This window comes from Calidris pugnax, unplaced genomic scaffold, assembly GCF_001431845.1.
Source record: "Calidris pugnax isolate Ruff unplaced genomic scaffold, ASM143184v1 scaffold102, whole genome shotgun sequence".
NCBI classification, from domain to species: Eukaryota; Metazoa; Chordata; class Aves; order Charadriiformes; family Scolopacidae; genus Calidris; species Calidris pugnax.
In genome coordinates this window covers 3972095-3992746 of record NW_015090846.1, presented here as the reverse complement: position 1 = coordinate 3992746, position 20652 = coordinate 3972095, and the positions used below count along the sequence as shown (strand labels likewise).

The 20652-nt window shown below is 49.1% G+C and overlaps 1 protein-coding gene across 2 annotated transcripts in view; it reads left to right on the top strand.

The window, feature by feature from the left end:
- Positions 1–20652, top strand: part of GPSM1 (G-protein signaling modulator 1) — a 78696-nt gene that overhangs the window by 17940 nt on the left and 40104 nt on the right. For both annotated transcript variants that reach the window (XM_014942943.1, XM_014942944.1), the window contains exons 2-9: positions 7350–7571; positions 8075–8210; positions 8486–8628; positions 10388–10511; positions 11689–11804; positions 12077–12232; positions 13966–14074; positions 17300–17426. In XM_014942943.1, the coding sequence (XP_014798429.1) occupies positions 7351–7571; positions 8075–8210; positions 8486–8628; positions 10388–10511; positions 11689–11804; positions 12077–12232; positions 13966–14074; positions 17300–17426 (1132 nt within the window). In that variant the 5' untranslated portion in view covers position 7350. The remainder of the gene's footprint in view (positions 1–7349; positions 7572–8074; positions 8211–8485; positions 8629–10387; positions 10512–11688; positions 11805–12076; positions 12233–13965; positions 14075–17299; positions 17427–20652) is intronic.

The following is a 20652-nucleotide window of genomic DNA, read 5'->3' as shown; positions in this document are numbered from 1 at the left end:
CTGAGTAGCCAGAGAGAAACTGCCCAAACCATGTTGTGAGAGTGCCCAGGCAGAGAAGAGCAGTCGAGTCCAGCCTGCAGTGCTCCCCCAAGGCTAAACAGGTATCAATTCACCCGGAATAAATTTGGGCTGTGCATCAGGGGGATCTGGGATAGCTTTCCTCATGTAGGGAAGCCCATGAAGATAGTTAGACCCTTCATCAAGTGCAGCATGAGCTTTGTTTGGCACAGGAGAAGCGTGAGCTGGTTCATGTGGGACATCAGCTCCCTCCCTCGTGTCCCTGTGCAGTGAGGGGAGCCGTCCCTGGGGAGTTTGAGCATCCCCCCCCTGGGCTGTGTTCTCTGGTGGTTCAGTCATCGCCTGCTTTTCATGTACAGGAGCTGTGAGAAGGCTGGGAAAGGAAATTACTAACAGGGAATAATTCCCAGCTTGATTACTTACTTTAAGGATGTGCTGCCAGTTAATTATTCAAATGCATATTTAGTTAAGCAGTGAATATACATTTACACTGAGCACCTGATAAACTTGGTTCCTTTTTGATTGGGAAAAAATGTTTAATTGCTCCTGTCATCCGTGCTCTGAAATTACGTTTATTTTTGTATAAAATTCAATCAGATTGCAAGTAAGACATGAAAATCTGTTGCTTCATTAATTCATATCAATAGATGTACTAAGGGTGTTTTTTTTTTACTACTGTTCATGTTTTTGGTGGTTTTTTTTCTTCTTTACCTGCTTTCTAAAGGCTTGGTTTTCATTCCTGGCTTTAGAACGACAGCAGCTCTAATTGGGAATGTGTTTTGCAGTCGCCCCCACTAATATGAATCAAATATCTATAAATGCCTTTTATTTTTTTTTTAAAGGCAGCTTCACCTTGCAGGCAGGAAGAGGTTCTCTTGGCCTGTGATACTTACAGTATTTAAGGCAGCAGGTGACAGTCTCCCAGCTCTGTCTTGCCACATGATTATTTTCTGTGGATGGATTTGTTGTCAGCAGGGTCAGTGCTGGAGCAAGACAGTCTGAACAAGGCAGCCCTGAATGTGGGGAAGGGAAGGTTGGAGTAAGACAGATTTAATTGGTGGACACTGTATGGTCTTTTATTTCTGCTTGCCTGGAGCAGACACAAGGCTGAGATGGGCACCTGAGAGATGGGATGTTGCTGGGTCCTACTCTGGCTTCTGTGGCCATATCTCCAGGAGGGCATGATCCTGCAGAATAGCTCTTGGCTAAAGGCACTCTGTGCTGTTGTTTTCCAGCCTAGAAGGGGGAGGACAAGTGTGATATTGTCCATGCAGTGTTATTTTCTTGGAATATCTGCAAGGGAGATGCAAAGATTTGGGGGAGAGTGGAGCGTTGGGTGGTCTGAGTGTAGCTCCAAGCTTCTGAACACCCGTTACAGTCGTGTTCCCTCTCTGGGGACCTATCTCATCACCCAAGTCCTAATTATAGTTTTCACAGCAGTCATGGTGATCGTTGTTAATAGCACTGGTAACACCTTGTGCTGTTTGCTTTGTTTCTTACTTGGCAGTGTTCTTGGCATCCCTAGCACTCTGGGGACCCTCGCTGCCTTCTCCAAACTGCTGTGTTGCTTGAAAACATTTGATGTGTGAGAGTCTTTGCGTTTTGCCTGTGAGCTCTTTTTGTAAAGGAACATTTTTGCTCTTAAGGCAAGGCAGCCAAAAGGCAATCTGTGATACAGATGATCATTAGCTGCTATCTGACAGTGATGGATGACCCTGGGAAATCTTGTTGTTAAAGGCAATATCTGCCTTTCCTGTTCTTCTTGGCTCTTTCTGCCTTCAGATCAGTTATCCTCTAAAGAAGTTGAGGAGGAGGGAGGGTGGCCCTGCCCTGTGTTGGGTTGGGAAGAGACTTCCTCATCCCCGTCACCACGCTGTGGAAGGTCTCATATGAGTATCAGAAGCAACATCCATTCCTGGGTTTGCAATTCACAGCTGTCACGTTGATGGGGACTGAGCAACGTGCCAGCGTTATGCCACTCACTCATTCTGCTGGCAGAATGCTGTGCAGATTGTCTAACTCATTTGTGGCCAAACATTGGGTTTATATTCGGCCTCTTACTGCTTTTAAAAAAAACTTGTTCTTTTTGTTGTTGTTTCTTAAACACGTAAGTTGCCCTGTTTGAAGTAACTGTTGCAAGAGGATCTCAAAGTGCTCTGGGAGCCACCTTCATTGCTGTTTTATGGATCTGTCCTTAACCCAAGGTGTGGAGGAGCTGTGGGACTTGCTTAGTGCTCTAGGTGGGAACTGATGCTGGGACTCTGTGCTGTACACACAAACCCAACTTTATTCTGGTGTCTTTAAACCTTTGTTCCTACCTGGCCAGACTTGACATGGTCTGTCATCTCCATGCATTCAGAAGAAAACACTTTGCTGTATGTGATGTGGTCATGGTTTTGTCTGGAACTTGATCATCTGGGAAGGTTGTTGGACCTTCCTGGCTACTTGTGATGAGTCTGGGATGTGAACTTGGAAATTCTGCCAATCTGGAGGAATGTGGAAATCTGAGTGGTTCGCACTGATTTGGGGCAAGGCTTATGAACAGGGGCCACTCCAAGTGAGCATCCTCCCTCCCCATGTCTTTGTTCAAACCCACAGGCAGGGACATACCATGCTGTAAGGTAGAAGGTTGGGCAGTGGGGGAATTGCATTAACAAGCTCTGGCATCTCAGCTGTGGAAATAAGAAAAGCAGCTCATGCTCTGCAGTGTCTTTCTTCTGAACCACACCATATGGCCAAGCCCAGCACCTTCAGCTTGTCAGCAGTAATTTGCTGGCTCAGGAGGGACTGAATCTTCTTTTCTGGTATTAAGGCATGAATAGCAGCTCCTTGCTGAAGTGGTACAGGCCCAGGTGTGTTGTTTGTGTGTCAGCAGAGGAGAATCTTAATACCTGGGAGGTGGAGGGTAGAGGGCTGTGTCTTCTCAGATGGGGATGTTTTGGAGCCCATTTAAATGGACAGGGATGTGCTCTGTGGGCTCTGCCTTCTGCTTTTCCCCACTCTGAGAACTGCTCAGATTGTTTATGTTTGCAAAGCTTCCTGGGTGGCAGATGGATGAGTCCTCTTTAGAGCCTGTCAAACTGTGATTCTGCCCAAGGATGACCCTCTTTTTGAGGAACCCTGAGCTCCTCGCCTGACAAGGAGAGGTTCACAGCAGCAGAAGTCCTGCTCTTGGAGCAGAGGCACCAACAGGAACAGCTGATGAGACTACAGAAGCAAAGTGCTTTGGAAAGAGACAAGTTCAGAAAGGAGGGAGCTGCTTGCCTTTGAGTCTGGCCGTCTCATGGACTCTACTAGGGCCCTTTTTCTTCTTTAAGCAGTGCAGAAAGTATGTGAATGAAACAAGATGCTCTCTTGTTCCTGGATTTCAGCTTTGAACTCACCTATCTGGTACCTGAAACCAACAGTGGATGGAGGATGATCTATTTCTTGGAGGAAAGAGGACATTACTTTTTCTAGTTCTCTGAAAGCAAAAGCTCCTTACACCTCCCTTTCAAGGGCTGCATACGGAGAGAAAAAGTGTCCCAGATAAACAGAGGTCAAGATTCCAGCAGCTTCCTGGTAACGTTGTCCAAGCAGATGGAGTGAAAACTGGAGAGCAGTGCAAGTTGCATGGACATGAAGATGCCATCGGCATCTTCAAAACCCCGGAACTTCAGAGAGGGACCTGTCTGCAAAATTGTTCCAAGTAGACCTCAGCCCCGCTGCTTCCTTCTGCCGGTGGGCTTGGAGCTCTGGGTTTACGTTCACAAAATGCGTAACCTGCAGAAGAAGAGGTAGGAGAGGGCTCAGGCAGGTGCTGTGGGAGGAACTGGGACTTTAACTTGAGTCTGTCTTTATTTGCTCTTTTCCCTTTCCTTTGCCCGTCTGCCGGGGTGGTCAGGCTGGCTCACTTGAACAGCAGATTTCTATTTTCTGCCTAAATGGCCCTTCTGGGCTTTTCTTATGGACAGTTGAGCTATGGCCTTTGGAAGCTGTTGTACGTGCAGTGTTGTAGTGTGCTTGAGTTTCTTCATTGACCTTCAGTTGGTTCCTCTGCCCCTGGCACTGTGTTTGAGTGCTCTTATCCCTGCAGTGACTGAACTGCACCCAAAGTTGCTTCCCAAAACTAGCTCTGGCTGTGGGGCCCCGAGGATGTGGGAAGGGCCAGGTGGGTTTTAGAAGTGGGTTGTGTTTCTATTAATAATTGCTATCCTTGACTCTTGCCCGTTTTTCCGTGGCAGCAGAGGCTTGGCAGAGTGCGACGCGCAGAAAAAGCCTCCTCTCCCTTCCCCATGTTTGCTGAGGTCCCAAACTGAGCCGTGATGTTAATTAGATAAGTCAGATACTCCGCAAAGCAGCCTGTTCAAGGACAAACAGATTTTAATTAAAGGCTGTGTGCACTGGAAGGTCATGTCACTGCGTTGTGCCTCAACAGTTACTATGGGAACACCAGGAAAGCGCCCAGAGAGCGGAGTGTGTGCAAGTGTGTGTGTGTGTGTGTATCAAAATGCAAGCCTCAGGGCACAATTTTCACTTGTGGTTAAGTTTCCACTGGCAAATATGGCCAGAGTGAGAGTCCATCTTTGGAGCGTGTAGTTGGGTTCTGTTGCTGTGGGGTTTTCTGTTGCGGGAAGTCTCACTTCAAGCTACTCAAATCACAAAAGAAGTTTGATCTGAGCTAAACTGCGATGCCACGAATTAGGGAAATTGGTCTCCAGCTCAGTTTTCAGACTGTTTACTGTTGGTGAGCTGTTTCTTACAGCAAGCCTGGATATTGGGAAGAGTTTTGTTTGTGTTCAAATTTGAACTATTTTGAAATTTGCTTCTGTCTCTCCTGTCTAACTGGAACCCAACATTAAGTCCTGTGATAGTGGCTCATTCCCACATTTCAAGTTCTCACAAGATTCATCTCTGCTAAGCTGCCCAAATTTAATCTTGCTGATTTGAGTATAAGGTGTTCCTTGTCTGTCTTCAATCCCAAACCTTCTTTCAGCCTGTTGGGATGAGACTTGTCAATACTTGACAATGACACTAGGTAACCACTCTAGAGATCCACAAACCATGAATCCATGCCTTGGGACTGATGGAAGTTTGGTATCATCCCCAAACATGTCCCCTAATTCAACATGCTATAGCCAAATCTTTCTTACTAATTTTTATATGGTCTAGCAAGAGGATCAGTAGAGAGAAGTTAAACATGTTTAGTATTAACAGTCTTAATATTTTTATTTCCCCAATCAAACAGAAGTTGAGGCAGGGACTGATGCTGCACTGGCACCAGAAGCAGCCTTCTCACACAAGTAAAATAGCCGTTCAAATGGGGGCTTTGCAGTGAGCTTGAAATCAAATATTTGTGTGGGAGTTTGAGGTGGGAGCTCAAATGAGCTGCTTCACAATCCTGTTCTCCCTGTTGTTACTCGGTGGTTTTGGGGACAAATGAACAGAGAGACAGGAGAGGTCACAAATGTGTTTGGAGGGAGAGTCTGAAAGCAGTTCTTTGCCCCTCTTTTTGTTGTTGTTGCTTGGACAGTCCTTGTGGGTTGACCTGCTTTGGAGGATGTGCCGTTGGGCTGCCAAGCGTTGGGTGTTTTTGGAGCCATACGGAGCCAGCTCAGCAGGGAGATTGCCAGGCAAATAGGGTTGGACTTTAGACAGTTTATGCACTGCTCATAGAGGAACTGGCTTTGTTTCCTGGCAGCTGAAACAATGCCGTTCTGCCTGTTTATAGGAAAAAGATATCAGGATAGGTATTTTGTACGTGCATCTCCCCACGCCCCTTGGTGGCAGTGGGAGGTGAGTTCTGTGTGTGGACTTGGGCAGAAGACACTGGAGCACAGACCCTGAGCAGGAGGAGCTCTGCCTTGGTGTTGGTGAGCACGGGGCACGTGTTGGTGTGTGGTGGCAGGGGGTGTCCTTGGGGAGAGACACCAGAGCAGCACAGAATGCCCCAGCTCAGCCAGCACAACCTCAGCCTTGGTCTGTGGACACTGTGGGTTGCAGGGGCCAGGCCTGGGCTCATGGCAAGGTTGACTTTGGGAGAAGCATCTTCTGGGGCTCAGCAGGAAACTGCTGCAGGAGCTGTCAGCTGGGCTGCTGCTCTTGCAGTGATGATGAGCAAGTTGTTCTCGTGGTCTGGGTACTACAGTCAAACTTCTGGCAAGTGCTCTTTGCCTGAGAACACAATAGAAACCACCTTTGGACGTGCAGTATCTTTTATCTGACCCTTGCTTTTCTGACGCTGGACCAGTGAGCTATGTTTTTTTCTGAGCAGATGTCCACCTTTGACCTAGATAGTTTTGACTGTTAAAAATACACTGAGCAGAAATGAAAAAAGCCAAAAAGGGCAAAGAAAAGTGTCTGAATAGAGGAGCAGGAACACGCTGTGTCCATCTGTCTCGTGAAGGGGCTGACTTTGCAGCAGACCAGACATTTCCAAGTGTAAGCTTTCAAACGCCTGCTCTGTCCCTCCTGAGAACTTCAGATACACACGGTCTTACAGGGACAGCTGTAAGTTGGAGAGGACTTAGTGGAGCACTCAAAGGAGCACCTTTCCTGTCTCCTGAAGCAGTATTGCTGCTCTTGCTCCTCTTCTCTGGCTCGCAAAGCGCTCACGCTGACAGCACAGCGTGTGCCATTGCCAAGGGTGTCAAGAAATGGGAAGGGAGAAAGCTAGGCTGGAGGCTAACGTGCAGGGAGCCTGTGGAAAAAGTGACAGCAGGAGAGTTAATGAAAAGCAGACGCCGAGAACTGGGAGCTGCTCAGCCAAGAAATTCTGCACAGTCCAGGGTTTTCCCTGGTATCCAATAAAAACGTGTCAGAATTTGGCTACCCTCTCTCTTACCCCTGGGGAAAATGGTGCAGGCGTGAACAGTCTGGGTACGTGGCTTCTGTGCTGTGCACCAGCTGGAAGAAAAACAGATGCCATGTTGCTCTTGCCGTGTGTGTGTGTATTTTGAGAGCCAGGAACCCTGAGTTTCTTGTCCAAATTCCCACCGGGAACCCAGGGGCCTTTGGCTGCTTGCCCCGTGTGGTCTGTAAATCTGGACGCTCCTGTGTCTCAGGTCTCAGAGCCTGGTTTCTCTGAGGGGCTGAGTGCCCACCACGTCCACTAAAAGCTGGTGTCCACACCGCTGAGGTGTGCCAGCTGCTTGTCCCAGAGTAATTGGCACCCAAAGAGTGTTTGACTTCGGGTTGGTGCTTGGGGCTGAATGCAGAGAGGTGGCTGCTGCCTGGAGGGTGGCTCCATCCAGGTTGTGGATGTGAGTAATGAAAGGTGTATGATGAAGTACAGCAGCACGGGTGCACTGCAGTCGGACTCTTCTAGAAATGACTTGTCTTGCTTTTGGCAGAATGGAGGCATCCTGCCTGGAACTGGCCCTGGAAGGAGAGCGCTTGTGCAAGGCTGGGGACTTCAAAGCTGGGGCAGCCTTCTTCGAAGCAGCAGTGCAGGTGGGGACAGAGGATCTGAAGACTCTCAGTGCCATCTACAGTCAGCTGGGCAATGCTTATTTCTACCTTAAGGAGTACTCCAAGGCCCTGGAGTACCATAAACACGACCTTACCCTGGCCAGGTAAGCATGTCAGCAGTGCTTTGTCCTAATCCGAGACAACCTGTCAGGGTCTAAACCCAGCAGCCTGCAGGAATCTGCCCCAGAAATAAGCATCCAAATCTAGTCCTGAGGCAAATGAGTGACCATCCTGTGGAGAACTTGGCAGGCAGCAAGAGTGGGTCAGCCACCTTCAGAGCAGGGAGATGGAGACAGAGATATGGATACGAGGAGGGTGCTTGGAGCAAGAGCAGGGCAGTGTCCAGTTCTCCTGTGCCCAGGTATTCATTCTAAGTCTCCTGAAGTCATTACAGTACCTCATCTGAGAGAGCAAAAAACCAAGAATCTGCCTTCAAAATTGAGACAGCTGGTATGAAGCACCCCAGTGAGTGTGTGCTGGGAACAGCTGGATGTGGTGTATGTACCATCCAGTGCTCACTGCAGCTTGAATTCTGCCTCCAACAGTTGGTGAATAAAAGTCTGTGAGCTCTTTAACACCTCTCTTCCTTCCTCCTGTCATCTTGTAGAACCATTGGGGACCGCATTGGAGAAGCCAAGGCAAGTGGCAACCTCGGGAATACACTGAAAATACTAGGACAGTTTGATGAAGCTGTTGTTTGTTGCCAGAGACACTTGGACATTTCTCAGGAGCAGGGAGACAAGGTAATTGGTTCATGGCATCCAAGAGGAGATATTTCCTAGCTTTAAAAATAATCTGTTTGCAAGTCACTAAATATGATATGCTGAAGGTGGGCTTTGGAAGGAGGTAGAGTGTAAAGCTCTCCCTTCTGACTGTATCACAGGTCTCATGCTGTGACAGTGAAGATGGGATAGGAAAACATGGGGCTCCTGGCTTTGACCATCTCTGCCCAGCAATGGAAAGGTCCATATTGGGATGTGAAGGATAATACCTTGCTGTTTCTTGTTCTTCCCTTTAGGTAGGTGAAGCCAGAGCACTCTATAATATAGGAAATGTTTACCATGCAAAGGGAAAGCACTTATCTTGGAACACGGCCCAAGACCCAGGCTACCTGTCTCAAGAAGTCAAGGAGACTCTACAGAAAGCTTCAGAATATTATGAGTAAGTACTCGAGCTTGGCCAGCCCTTCATCCTGCAGGGAACAGGGCTGGTCAGGCATCAGTGATTGCTAAAATACACACAGATACACCTTTGCTGAGCTCATCCTGCTTAGATCATAATCTGTATTTATGGTATCCCTGTCCTGCTGACAGCTCGCAGGGGCTGCAGGTTAAGCTGAGCTCCAATAACCATTAGGCTAATGACAGCTGTATGGGGTGCAAGACAACAATTTTTACTGAGTCCTCTTGGAAGCATTTCTCATAAAGGGGATCTGTTTCCTGGGCCACTGAGGCTGTGGGAGCTCTGGAAGATCTTTGATGCAAAGAATGAGACTGTGGGCTCAGCATCGCTGAAAATCAGGGCACGGAGTGAGGTTTTGCATGTTGTGATGAATTAGAAATATTCCCTAGAGATGCCGAGTTATCATGGCAAATTAACCTCAAGGAAGGTGAGAGAGAGGAGGACTGCAAGCTTTTATAAAACGAGAGCTAAAATTCATCCTGGCATTGCCTTGGTAAAGCTCAGTGTAGTTTGAAGTATGATCATGCAATTAAGTTCAATAATCTGCTCCTCCCCAGAGCTGTGTCTGGAAGCTCCACTGTAGCTCCCGCAGCCCCTGCTGCTCTCTGCCGGCCTCCATGGGAAGGATCCCTGAGTGTCTCCATCGCTGGGGTCACGGACAGAGACTCTGTCACTCCAGGGAGGAGACTTTCACTTGAAGTCCCCGTTGTCCTTCTCCTGGATCTGTGGTTTATCTTGCTTGTAACAGCCTTTCCTTTCCTAAAATAGTTTCAAAGATCACTCTGATGTCCCACACAGGAAGGCTGTCACTAGACTTTCGGGCTAATGTTTTTCTCCTTGTACATCAGAGTGTTGCTTTGTTAATACAGGGTTGGTTTTTTTAAAATAACCTTTTTAAATGAAGAGTATAACAAGATCTTATATCAGTCTCCTCATATCTGAGGATGTGATAATGCCTATATATAGTTCACCATCCTTTTTCCAAAGAATGGTTCCTGTAGCATAGTCAGTGGGTAAATTTGTGCCAGCTGGGAGCTCTACACTTCCCTGTGTGTTCTGTGTGTGTAAAGGGAGAAAAAAACCAAGGTAAAGAAATGCTGGGAAGCTCCATGAGCAGAGCCCTGGCATTTCACTGAATTTCACTGAATTTCTAGAGTTGGAAGGGACCATAGAGATCATCTAGTCCAACTCCCCTGCTGAAGCAGGATTGCCCAGAGCTAGAGCATGTTGCTCAGGACTGCATCCAGGCGGGTTTTGAAAATCTCCAAAGAAGGGGACTCCACAACCTCCCTGGGCAGCCTGTTCCAGGGTTCCATCACCCTCACCGTGAAGAAGTTTCTCCTCATATTTGAGTGGAACCTCTTATGTTCCAACTTGTGCCTGCATGGCACTGTGGATCTTGTCCTCTCCCCAGGTTTGGCCCTGTCCTGCTGTAGGTAATCTCCTTTCTCCTGTGCTCCTGCTTCCCCCCTGTACAGTGAGATGGCTTTTTCTTATTTAATGTAGGATCCTGTCAGACCATCGGGGTGTGAGCAGTTTCTGCACACAGCTGCAGGTTGCTGGAGGTCAAGAGAGCAGCAGGGACTTACCAGGGGATGTCCAGGATGGGTGGTTGGGGATTGGAAATGCCTTCTCCAGGGTTAGCTCTCCTGATTTTATGATGCACGTCTCTTCATTGAGTCTCCTGCAGAGAGCGTTGGCTGTGTCTCACCAAATGTCCTGCTCTGATTTCTTTCAGGAGGAACCTGTCCCTGGTGAAGGAGTTGGGAGACAGAGCTGCACAGGGCCGTGCTTATGGCAACCTTGGCAACACCCAGTACTTACTTGGCAATTTCAGTGAAGCAATAGCCTTCCACAAGGAGGTAGGAAACTGCTGAGCCTTCTTCCTGGGGCCAGGGGCTGGGACTGACTCTTGGGGGGCAGCAAGTACAGGGAGGTGTTTGCCCTCAGCTATTTTTCTCTCTCCCATGTGTACCTCGGGGTCTGGTCCTGTTGTGCTACTTCGTGTTGAGCAACGTCTACTCCAGTCCCCATCAGCACCTAATGAGTGGTTTGAAGGAAGGGTGCTGTTGGCTTGGAAAATGAAGGCAATATCTAAGGGCAAATTGCAGCTGGGCCTAGCAAAGCTTTTCTGCTCTTTAATTTATATCGGTCTGGATGTTAATAAATGCAAGCCATGAATTTAATTAAGCTGCTGAAAGAGCTGTTGATCAGGAATAAACGTTGGTTGTAGAACATAATGACTTTCTGTAAAGCTTTACAGAGGGGTGAGGTGACACAGTCCCTGCCCCCATTCAGATGCAATTCAGCTTCTAGTTCTGAATGCAATCAGTTACCTTGGAGTGGAAAGTACCCAGCACCTTGGAAAGTCAGCCCTGTCACAGCTCGTCTGATTTTTAATGCTGGAGGGCAGCAGCCAGCCATGTTTTGGGAGAAGGCTTGAAAAGGGGCAGGAAAACCCTGTGGAGTATTTGGGACCCAGGAGCAGGTGCTGTGAAGTGGAGGGAGAGAAGTGGGGAGCAGGGGGATGTGAGAGGAGAGGCAGGGTGAGGTGCAGGTGAGGTGCAGAGGTTTGGGGAGCAGCGGCAGTGCAGGCGGTGGGACGGAGCACACACACATCCGTGTTCATTCCGTGCCACAGCACTGCGCACCGTGACAGCCCTGTTCCTGCACGCTAGGCCGCTGATCGACCACATCCCTTCTCAGCCTGACCCACAGCTCTCCCTTTGCCTCTTTCTTCAGCTGTTGAAGTGCATGCGTAGCTCCTTTTGCACTGTAGCTGCAGAGATGTGGACTGAGGGGCTGGAGCAGGAGTGAGAGGAGGATGTGACATCTACATCCGCTTTTCCAAAGGCCTTTCCTGATCCCGAATTGCAAAAGAGGGAGAGATTTCCTGCATCCAGCCCCCATAAACACGTGCCCCACTACCTTGCTGGGCGGGAGCTTTGCAAACCAAGAAGTTAACCTCCCGGAAAAGTTGCTGTGTAACAGAAGTCTGGCAGGGGCCAGCCTGTACTCACTGATTTGTGTCTGCTGCAGCGCCTTGCTATTGCTAAGGAGTTTGGGGACAAGGCAGCCGAGCGGAGAGCATACAGCAACCTGGGCAATGCACACATCTTCCTTGGGAGGTTTGACATCTCTGCTGAGTACTACAAGTAAGTGCCAGGGGCTAAGGCAGACTCAGGGCATGTGTTCCCTGGAAATCTTGACCTACTGTAGTGAATTCATAGGCTCAGGGGGATGTGACAAGAGACCTGGGGGCCAGTTGCATGTCTGGTGCTCAGCAGTGGCAAGTAATACAGCCACCTGATGGCCTGCAGCGTGTCACAGGCATCAACTTCAACGCAGTACGTGCCAAAGTGGTGACTTTCCCTGTCACTTTGCAGACCAGTGACCAGGTCCCTTCATTTCTACCTCTTCCATGCAGGAAAACTCTCCAGGTCTCCAGACAGCTCAAGGACCAGGCGGTAGAAGCCCAGGCTTGCTACAGTCTTGGAAATACATACACACTGCTTCAAGACTATGAAAGAGCAATCGAGTACCATCTAAAACACCTGGTGATAGCACAGGAGCTGGGAGACAGGTAAGGGGCTGCCTCAGGAGATGGTGTTTCTGCTCTGCTGGGCTCAGAGCACTCACCTTTCCCTGTAGATTTATTGTTCTCTACAGCTGGGGCTAAACAGCAATGACAGGTATTCTTGAAAATCTTTAAAATCTCAGAGCACAGGCCTTAGTCCAGTCATCTGTCAAAATCATAACCTGATTGACACATTTATCATGTCATTCAAACCTGGAGATTGTGCCCTAAAAGGTATGTCTGTGTGGGCTGAGAAAGATTTCTAATAAGAGGTACTTCAAGAAAATATATTCTATTCAGCTCTTTGCCGTGAGGCTGCTGCTGATTTTTATCCCAGAAGGACCTCTCTAAATCTCCCTCGAAGTTCACAAAAATTGTATCTCCCTTACAAAGTGTGTGGTTAGGGCATGCAGACAGACAGACATGCTGCTTTGTCCTGTCGCTCTGAGATGATGCTGGAAACTTCCCTGTAGAAGCAAACAACGTTACATGGAGCGTGTGGAATAGATGTATTTTGCTTCTCGGCCTCATTCCTTCTTTTTTAGGAGGCTTAGCCTCATTATTTTATATTTTTTAGAGAGGTTGGTTCTCTTCTCCTGGATACAGTCTCTGTGATCCTGTTGCCTTCTTGCAGCTTAAGTGATGCAGCCACTTTGTTCAGTGTCACTGCTGGTGGCTCCTGGGAAGCTGGGTGTCCTCCACTAGATGGAGCAGAGACACTGAGATGGGAGCTCCGTGGCACTATCCGGGCAGCATCTGCTTGGAGAAGGTATAATCCCACCCAAGGGTGATTCATGCTGTGGGGGTGCAGGCCTGTGGGCTCCTGCGTTTCTGGGAACACACCCTATGAGCAGAAGGTATTGAACAGGGTGACAAGAAAAATGTTTAAATGCTGATCAACCCGCCCAAACCTCTGAAAAGGGAGTTGCAGTCACGCCGAACCTCCCCCTGCGCCCCCATGTGCTTTTTTTATCCCCTCACCCCCCACATCTGCTCGCTTGAGGAGCTGAGCAGGCTCTGATGAGCAGTGAGTCCCTGCCTGCTTCTGCAAACAAGTGCTGAAACCCGCTCCAGGGACACTCGGGTGTCTGGCTTGGGTGGGCTGCACTTGGGGGCAAGGGCTGCCTGGGGCAAGTTTCACGTTCACCCACTTTCTCTGGCTTCTGAAAACAAGAAGCTGCACCCTGGAGGCCTTGTAGAAGCAGGTCAATGTTTGCTTGGCTGTTGGTTGCATCCTGGGTGATGCTGTGCTGGTGTTCTGCAGGAGGATGTTGCGTGCCTGTGATGTTCTCTCCTTGCCATGTTCTTGCTAATGTAGCTCTGGGCTGTTGTTGAACTAAAGGTCTGGATGCTGCACGTCTCCTTGATGCACTGTGCATCTCTGGAGAGGAGTCCTTGCAGTGTGAGGTGGAAGCTGGACAGAAGCTCTGGCTTCTGCTCTCTGGCTGGTGCTCACAAAGCTGAACCATTCTGGACCATTGCTGCCCTGCTTAGCTTTTTGCCACTGTGGGTGCAGGCCCTCTTCTGAGACTATCACCCATTCCTTCATCTTACTGACCTCGGCATAAGAAGAGTTTAAGATATATGGTGCATTTAATTTTCCTTTCTAGAATATTTCTGTAGGTGAAGGCATCGCTAGGAAGCCTGGCTGTTGGTGCTCTCGAGGAGGCCCTGAAAGGGCTGCTGTGCTGCTGGGTTTTGCCCAGCATTTCTGTGGTTGACAGTTTCCTGTTTTGCAGGGTGGGAGAAGGAAGAGCCTGCTGGAGTCTCGGAAATGCCTATGTCTCCCTGGGGAGCCATGAACAAGCTTTGCACTTTGCAAGGAAACATCTTGAAATCTCCCAAGAGGTAAGAGAAGCTGGCTCATGTTAGAGGGAACCAGCTCTCCCTGTTGAGGGATTTTATTTTGCACCAATAGGTTACATTAATGTAGTTCTTCTCTTGCTATGACTACTCTGGAAAGCCCTTGTCTATGTGCTGTTTCAATGGTGTCTTGAGGAACTGCAAAGCTTGGCTGAAAAATATTCTTTTTATCGGAGGCTCCCAGCCTTCCCTTTAATTACAGCTAATACATTTGCTGTACGTTGCTCTTAATTGATATTTCTGGGTGGGAAAGAACCTGGGGACTAGTTTTGTCGTCTGCTGGCCAAGGTGGTGTGTGGTGTGAAGGTTCTCTGATACCTCAGTCTGTTCTTAAGACCCCCTTTTCCTGAGCACGAGGCTGGGAGATCTTGGCTGAGATGGACCTTGTGGTCTGACCTGATTTGCTGGCAAGTTAATTACCTGCAGAAAACAAGGCCAGCTTCTGCCTGGTGGCTGGGTGCTCCAAGCCTGCTGTGTTCTGCACTGGGACAGAGTGGACGTGTGACAAGCTGCTGGAGGGTCCCAGCTGTGAGTAAATTCTCACACTGTCCAAACCCCATCGATGGCTGATGCTGGATGTGCAAAGCCTGGAGCCCTGTACAGTGGCCACACCATTTGGGGCTTCATGTGTCCAGCAGCTCTGGTTTTCACAGATTTCCTTGCTCAGCGAGCTGCAGCTTTCCTGGGGCAAAAATGTATGGCATTTTTAGGTGGCTCAGAAGTCCAGAAAGCAAGAATGCTATTGTTTGCTCTTTCCAGTGTGTTAGGAGGAAATCAGCTGTGGCCTGTTTAGTCCTCCCCAGATGAAGAAATTGCCCTATTTAAGCACTAATTGAAATCACCATATGTAAGTGCTTTGTGCATTCTCCTGCCTGTCTGTTAGGTTGGCTAAATCTTGGGGTAGGGCTGACATACCAGCCTTATTATGTATTTAATTATACTTATCAGACATGCAGAAAGAATACTGTTCTTTGGCCCTGTACATTTTTAGGACAAATTAACTTTTCCAGTTCTAGTCTGCTAGGACTGTTGCAGCACGGGGCTCATTACTCAGGACCAGATGGCAGCTCGGTGATGTGTGGGGCAGGTGAGGGGAGGACAGGAGCAGTCATGGTCCTGGTGGCTTTGTGGGGTGGAGGGGAAACCCAGCAGGGTGGGGGTTCACAGTGATGTTCTCATTCTGGGGTGATGGCTGTGATTACAGGGCATGTCAGGATTGGGTTACTCATGGCAGGTGGCTAATAAACCCCCCCACATCGTTAATTGAGGAGCAGTGCAGACTGTCTGCTTGTGAGGAGAGTCTGTATTAGCTGCTAGAGGTTAGGGATTCTCTTCTAAAGCTGATGTTTTGGTTTAGCCTTGGGAACCAAGTGAGCTGCTTGTGCTGTTGTGGCCAGCACCAACCAGCATTTTGCCCAGGACAAACCTTTACACACTAACGCGTTCAGCTCACTGCCCACCACCCCTTTCCCTCTTCTGCCCTGACATAAACCTCATGGTTATATTTGATTCCAAATGAAATGTGCTCAGGGTAAGGATAGAATAGAGTCATAGAATCATTCAGGTTGGAAGAGACCCTTGGGATCATCAAGTCCAACCATCTACCCTACTCTACATAGTCCTCCCCTACACCATATCCCTCAGTACCCCATCTAAACATCCCTTAAACACATCCAGGGATGGTGACTCAACCACCTCCCTGGGCAGCCTTGGATGGACCCATCCAAGCCCTCCTGGTAAGTTAATACAATTATTAAAGTTGGCAAAGCCAGTGTTTGGTCACATCGAGGATGTTGGAAGCTGCTGCAGGCTGATCAGAGGTTACTGAAAAACTTCTTCTGAGACAGCTGGAGTGAAGGCTGTGCACCTAAAAACCTTGGAAATCGCCCCAGCTTGGAGACACTGCTCTGGAGTACCTTTGCCAGCTCTGCATGTGGCAGGGGGCTCCTGGAAAACTGTGACATCCAAGCTGAGGACAAGCCCCAGAAGACAGGGCTCTGCTATGCTCTGTGTGTGGTAGGTCCTGCCGAGGATCCTTGTCCTGCCAGTCTGTTCCTCTGATGTTAATAGGGCCTTGGAGAGGATCTGGAATGAGCAGAAGTCAGGGAAGCATTGAACAGAGCATCAAGGACTTCAAGACCTAGCCAGGACATAGTCATTTCTCTGGAGATAATGTCAACAGCAAATCTCTTGTAATTGGCAGGGTATTTATGCCTGATGATAAGCCGTTTGATCTGCCTCCCTTTACTAGTGCTTGGAGCTTTGTCATAAATAATGTGGGGATTTATGATTTTGTCCTAGGATGGCTCACCCTCCAGTCTATCTCGAAGGACCACAGAAGAGCTATTGCAAGGCATTTAATAGGGTGTCAGGCCTCTCCAAAAGAACAGCCAAGGTCTATCCTCTGTAACAGAGGCTGCTGTTCCTCTAAAGATTAGAGACTGTTTCTGAGTGACCTCTCTGTGTTCGCTGGTGATATGTAGCACAGTAATTTTCTTGTTTGGTTAAACTTTGAGGAGAGCCCAGCGGCATGGCTTATAACTCCCTATTTTAAGTAGCAGGAGCCACTGGAAAGATCTCTTCCTGAACATGTAGCTTTGTCTTCCTCGGGCGAGTGGTGAGAATTTGGGAAAATTTGGACTCCAAAAGATTTTGGAACCTTTTGGGGGTCGATCTCTAGGAACAATTCAAAGCTATATGCAACTGAGCTAGGGGAGAAGGCTGCTCAGTGTCCAAGCTCGAAGTGAAACAGTGCCCATGTGGCTGATAGTAGTGTGGCTGCCTGGTGCTCAGTAACTATGGAAATACTTGAGAAAGGGGGTGTTGAGAGTTTTGGGGCGCTCTGCCAAGCCATACTGTGGCTACAGGATGGACAAGATGTGCATGTTTACCTCTGTAAGTCTGTAGCAGCAGGCAAGCTGAGCCCCCTCAGTTCCTGGTACTGAACATTGCAGTAACACGTTTTGAGATGCCACCAGCACACAGCACAGCGTGCACGGACCCTCTCCCAAATTACCCCTGAGAAGTTGTTTTGAAGAGTTACTTTTGTGTTGAAAGCTGAGCTGTACGGTTTCTCGGGCTGTCTCCAAGCTCTCTTCTGGCTGGCTGTGTGCTTGCTTTGATATGGGACTGGCAAACCCTTTGCTAGGAGTTGTTTGCTTAGAGCTTGTTGCCTTTTAACCAGTTGCCCTGTTGGTTTTCACCCTGTAGATTGGGGACCGGAATGGAGAGCTGACAGCACAGGTGAACATGGCCCAGCTCAGGACGGCCCTCGGCTTGGGACCTGGGGATGAGGACATGGGTACAGCTCACCACTATTCTGGCTATGAAGCACAAGGTGAGTTTTGGGCTTTTCCTGGCGTTGAAAGGTCTCATGAAGGATGTGGTTACGGTGTGTGTGGGGGGAGGTGCTTGCGAGTGGGCAACACGGGAGGAAATAGAAGTATCAGAGCAGGATGGGGCTTTTAGGTGTCCCTACCAGAGAGGAGAGTGTGGTCTGTTTTGCTCTGTGCTTCCCACAAGCTGCAAGGGCAGGGAAGGATCTGCCCCAAAAAGGGCACAGAATGAGTTAATGGAATTAATCTGCATTAGGAATGTAATTCCATGTGCCAAGCAGCAAATCAGCCTTTGTCTATTGTAAAGCTCTGCAGGGCCCTTTTAACTGATGTGACTGATAAAGCAAGCTTTCAAAAGGTGACTGGCAGGGATTTTTCTGATTAGCACCCAAGGAACAAGCCTGCAGCATGGGCTGAAGGCAGGCTGTGAGCATCAGCTGGGTGCTGGCTCAGCCCTGCAACACCTGCAGCGATGCCCAACTTGGAAACAAAGCTGTGGCAAGACTTGGTCCCAGCAGACAAAATGGCTTTACTCCCTGCACCGGGTTGTTCTCCCTCCACTCCCTGGCCAGCAGGAGAGCGGAGCTGAGTCCTTGCCACAGCGTGGTCACCCTGACGTGTGTCCCCAGCTCGGGGACCGTCTGCCTGTCCTGGAACCACCCACTGCAGACATTTGTGGGTGCCTGGCATGGGGCACTTCCAGCTGGTTGCTCTGTCGCCGTGGACAGACTTATTAATTCACACAGACGAAACTGCATCCTGGGAGGTGCTGGCTGATTAAATATGACCTTGTTAGTGTGAACGTGTTTGCTCAGGCCATGCCTTCTCTTTCCTGTTGATAGAACTGGCGTAGAGAAGATGATGCTTGGGTTGAGGCACAGTGTTCTGGGCGGGAGAAAGGCTGGCTGCGTGTCTCTGTATTGATCTTGAAGGTGCAGCCTGTCTACATCAGTGCTAAATCTTTTCCTGAGAAGTCAAGCTGTGGGTGAGGAGGCCAGTGTGTCCCCCATCAGGGGCTGCACTGGAGCTGAGCTGCCTCCTCAAAGGCTGCCCCAGCCTCCCTTTGCACGTCAGGTCCATCTTTATAACTGCTGGGAAACTTATTAGCTAGGGCCTTCCGTTCATCCTGGCACCTCGTTAGGGACTTCCTTTTGGGCCAATTATTTGGCTCTGAAAGGGGAACAGGAAATTAACCTTGATGTTGGTGTTGCTCCTGGGACAGTGAGGGGTGGAGGAAAGGAGCTGGTGGGGTGCCAGGTCCCTCGGGTTGGGGAATGGAGAGGTGCAGGAGGGCAGTGCCAAGGACCACCTGGCCATGAGAGCACTGTTTACCAAGACGTGTGTGAGTGGATGCTTGAGTGTGCTGGGTGGAAGAGCTGCCATGGGAAGGAGTTGGGCCAGATTTGTCTGGATGAGGGGCTCTGCAGCTCTGACCATACTGCATGACCTTTTTTAGCTGGAAATAATTTTTAAAAAGCAAAGCAATGGTGTCTCTGCTCTCAAAATACACTCCCCATTGAATCTCAGCTTGAATGCAACCTGCTCTGGACTGCTCTGGTGTCCCATGGGCAGGACAGCGAGCCTTGGGGGTCGGGGGGTGTCTTGGTCTGAGCAGAGCCCCTCTTGGGGAGAGCTGAGCCTGGCATGTAGCAGTGTCCCCCACACGGGTGGTGACACAGCCCCACTGATGGTGTATCACAGCACAAGACTAGGAGAGTGTGTGGCACTGAAGGGTTGGGGTTTTTTGGTTAAGGCAAGTGGCCACCCCAGTCAGTCACTGGGCTTAACCCAGAAGGTGAGGCAGAGCCAGCACGTGGGCTGCTCACTACCCTCTGGTGATCCAGATGTGCTTTTGTTGTGTTAACATCTGGAGCCAGGAGTGATTTTTTTCTCTCATCTGACAGAGCTAGAGCTGTGCCAGCCTCTGTGTGTGTGTGTGTGATGGCTGGAGGGTGGGAAGAGAGGGGCTGAGCAGCCACAGTCAAGGGCAGCGTTCGGTGGAGGTTGCAGTGACCTCGTTAATCTGCGGTGTCGTTGCTCACGTTCCCAAGGCTGGGGCTTATGTCAACAGAAGGATAAAGTGTTCTCTGGAGGAAAACCAGCAAATGACTGAGGTTTGCAGTGTGGGGAGGGAGGGACCGGGGCAGGTTCACTTGCACAGTAGGGCTTCCCCAGCTGTTGGGACCCTCGCTGGGTCCTGGGGACCTGCTGGGGAGGCAAAACAGCTGGGGCTGTGCAGCAGCCTCTTGCATAAGGGAAGGAGTGTGAGTGTTGCAGTGCTTAGCCACGTGCGGGCTCTGACGCATGAATCTCAGGTGGGAAAGGTGCTGTCCCTGTAGAGATCTGGAGAGAGGAGGGGTCTGCAGAGGAGCCTGGCTCTCTTGATTTCTCCTCAGCTTTTATTCTGGCTTCAGCTCTCCTGTTCTGAACTTCAGTAAGAGGATAAGAGAGGCCACCGACGTGTTTCTGAGCCCTTGAAAAGAAGTGAGATGTATTTAATGACTGCCAGGAACTTTAGTACCCTCCTGTGTGCCTATTAAATGATTAGAAAAGCATAATTATTTATATTATTAATAGCAGCAATTTACAGCAAGAGGAACATCTGTTTCTGTAATAGGAAGCAGGTGAGAGAGTTCAGATTCAAGTTGACTTCTGAACCAGCCGTGCCTTTTGATGTCAACAAGTCTCATGGTGAGGAGAGCTTTCAAATTTTTTTTCCGTTCAAATTATTTTCCCTGCTCAAGTTTATAAAATGTCTGCATATTCATAAGGATGCTAAAATCATCTGATGGGGCGTGCGTGTTATAAAACACATTAATTTCATCAAGCAGGTAGAATAAAGTTTTGTAGCAAACTTGAGTTCTGGGAAAATCTGTCCTGTTGGCTGAGAAACCCTGAGCCAGACCATCAGACTGTGGTGTCCTTCACAGGTTACTCTTGCTTCTAAGTCTTGGGCATTGCCCTCTGCCGAGGGCCTGGGGGAGGAAGGAGTGTCTGATGTTTTCCTCTGCTGTTTTGGCTCCTTTTCCTGAGCTCTTTGTGATTTTAATTAATATTCTGAGAGCAATTGGACGTCAGAAGACAAAGCTGGAGGCCAGGGAAGTGGGGCAACTGCTGCAAAAAGTCTTGTGAAAGCAACGACCTTGTCAAGAAATGCAAACAACAGAGAGCTTAAAGCAACAAACTGAAAGAAGCTGGAGAGTAGTTAAAACATGGAGCAAATAAACA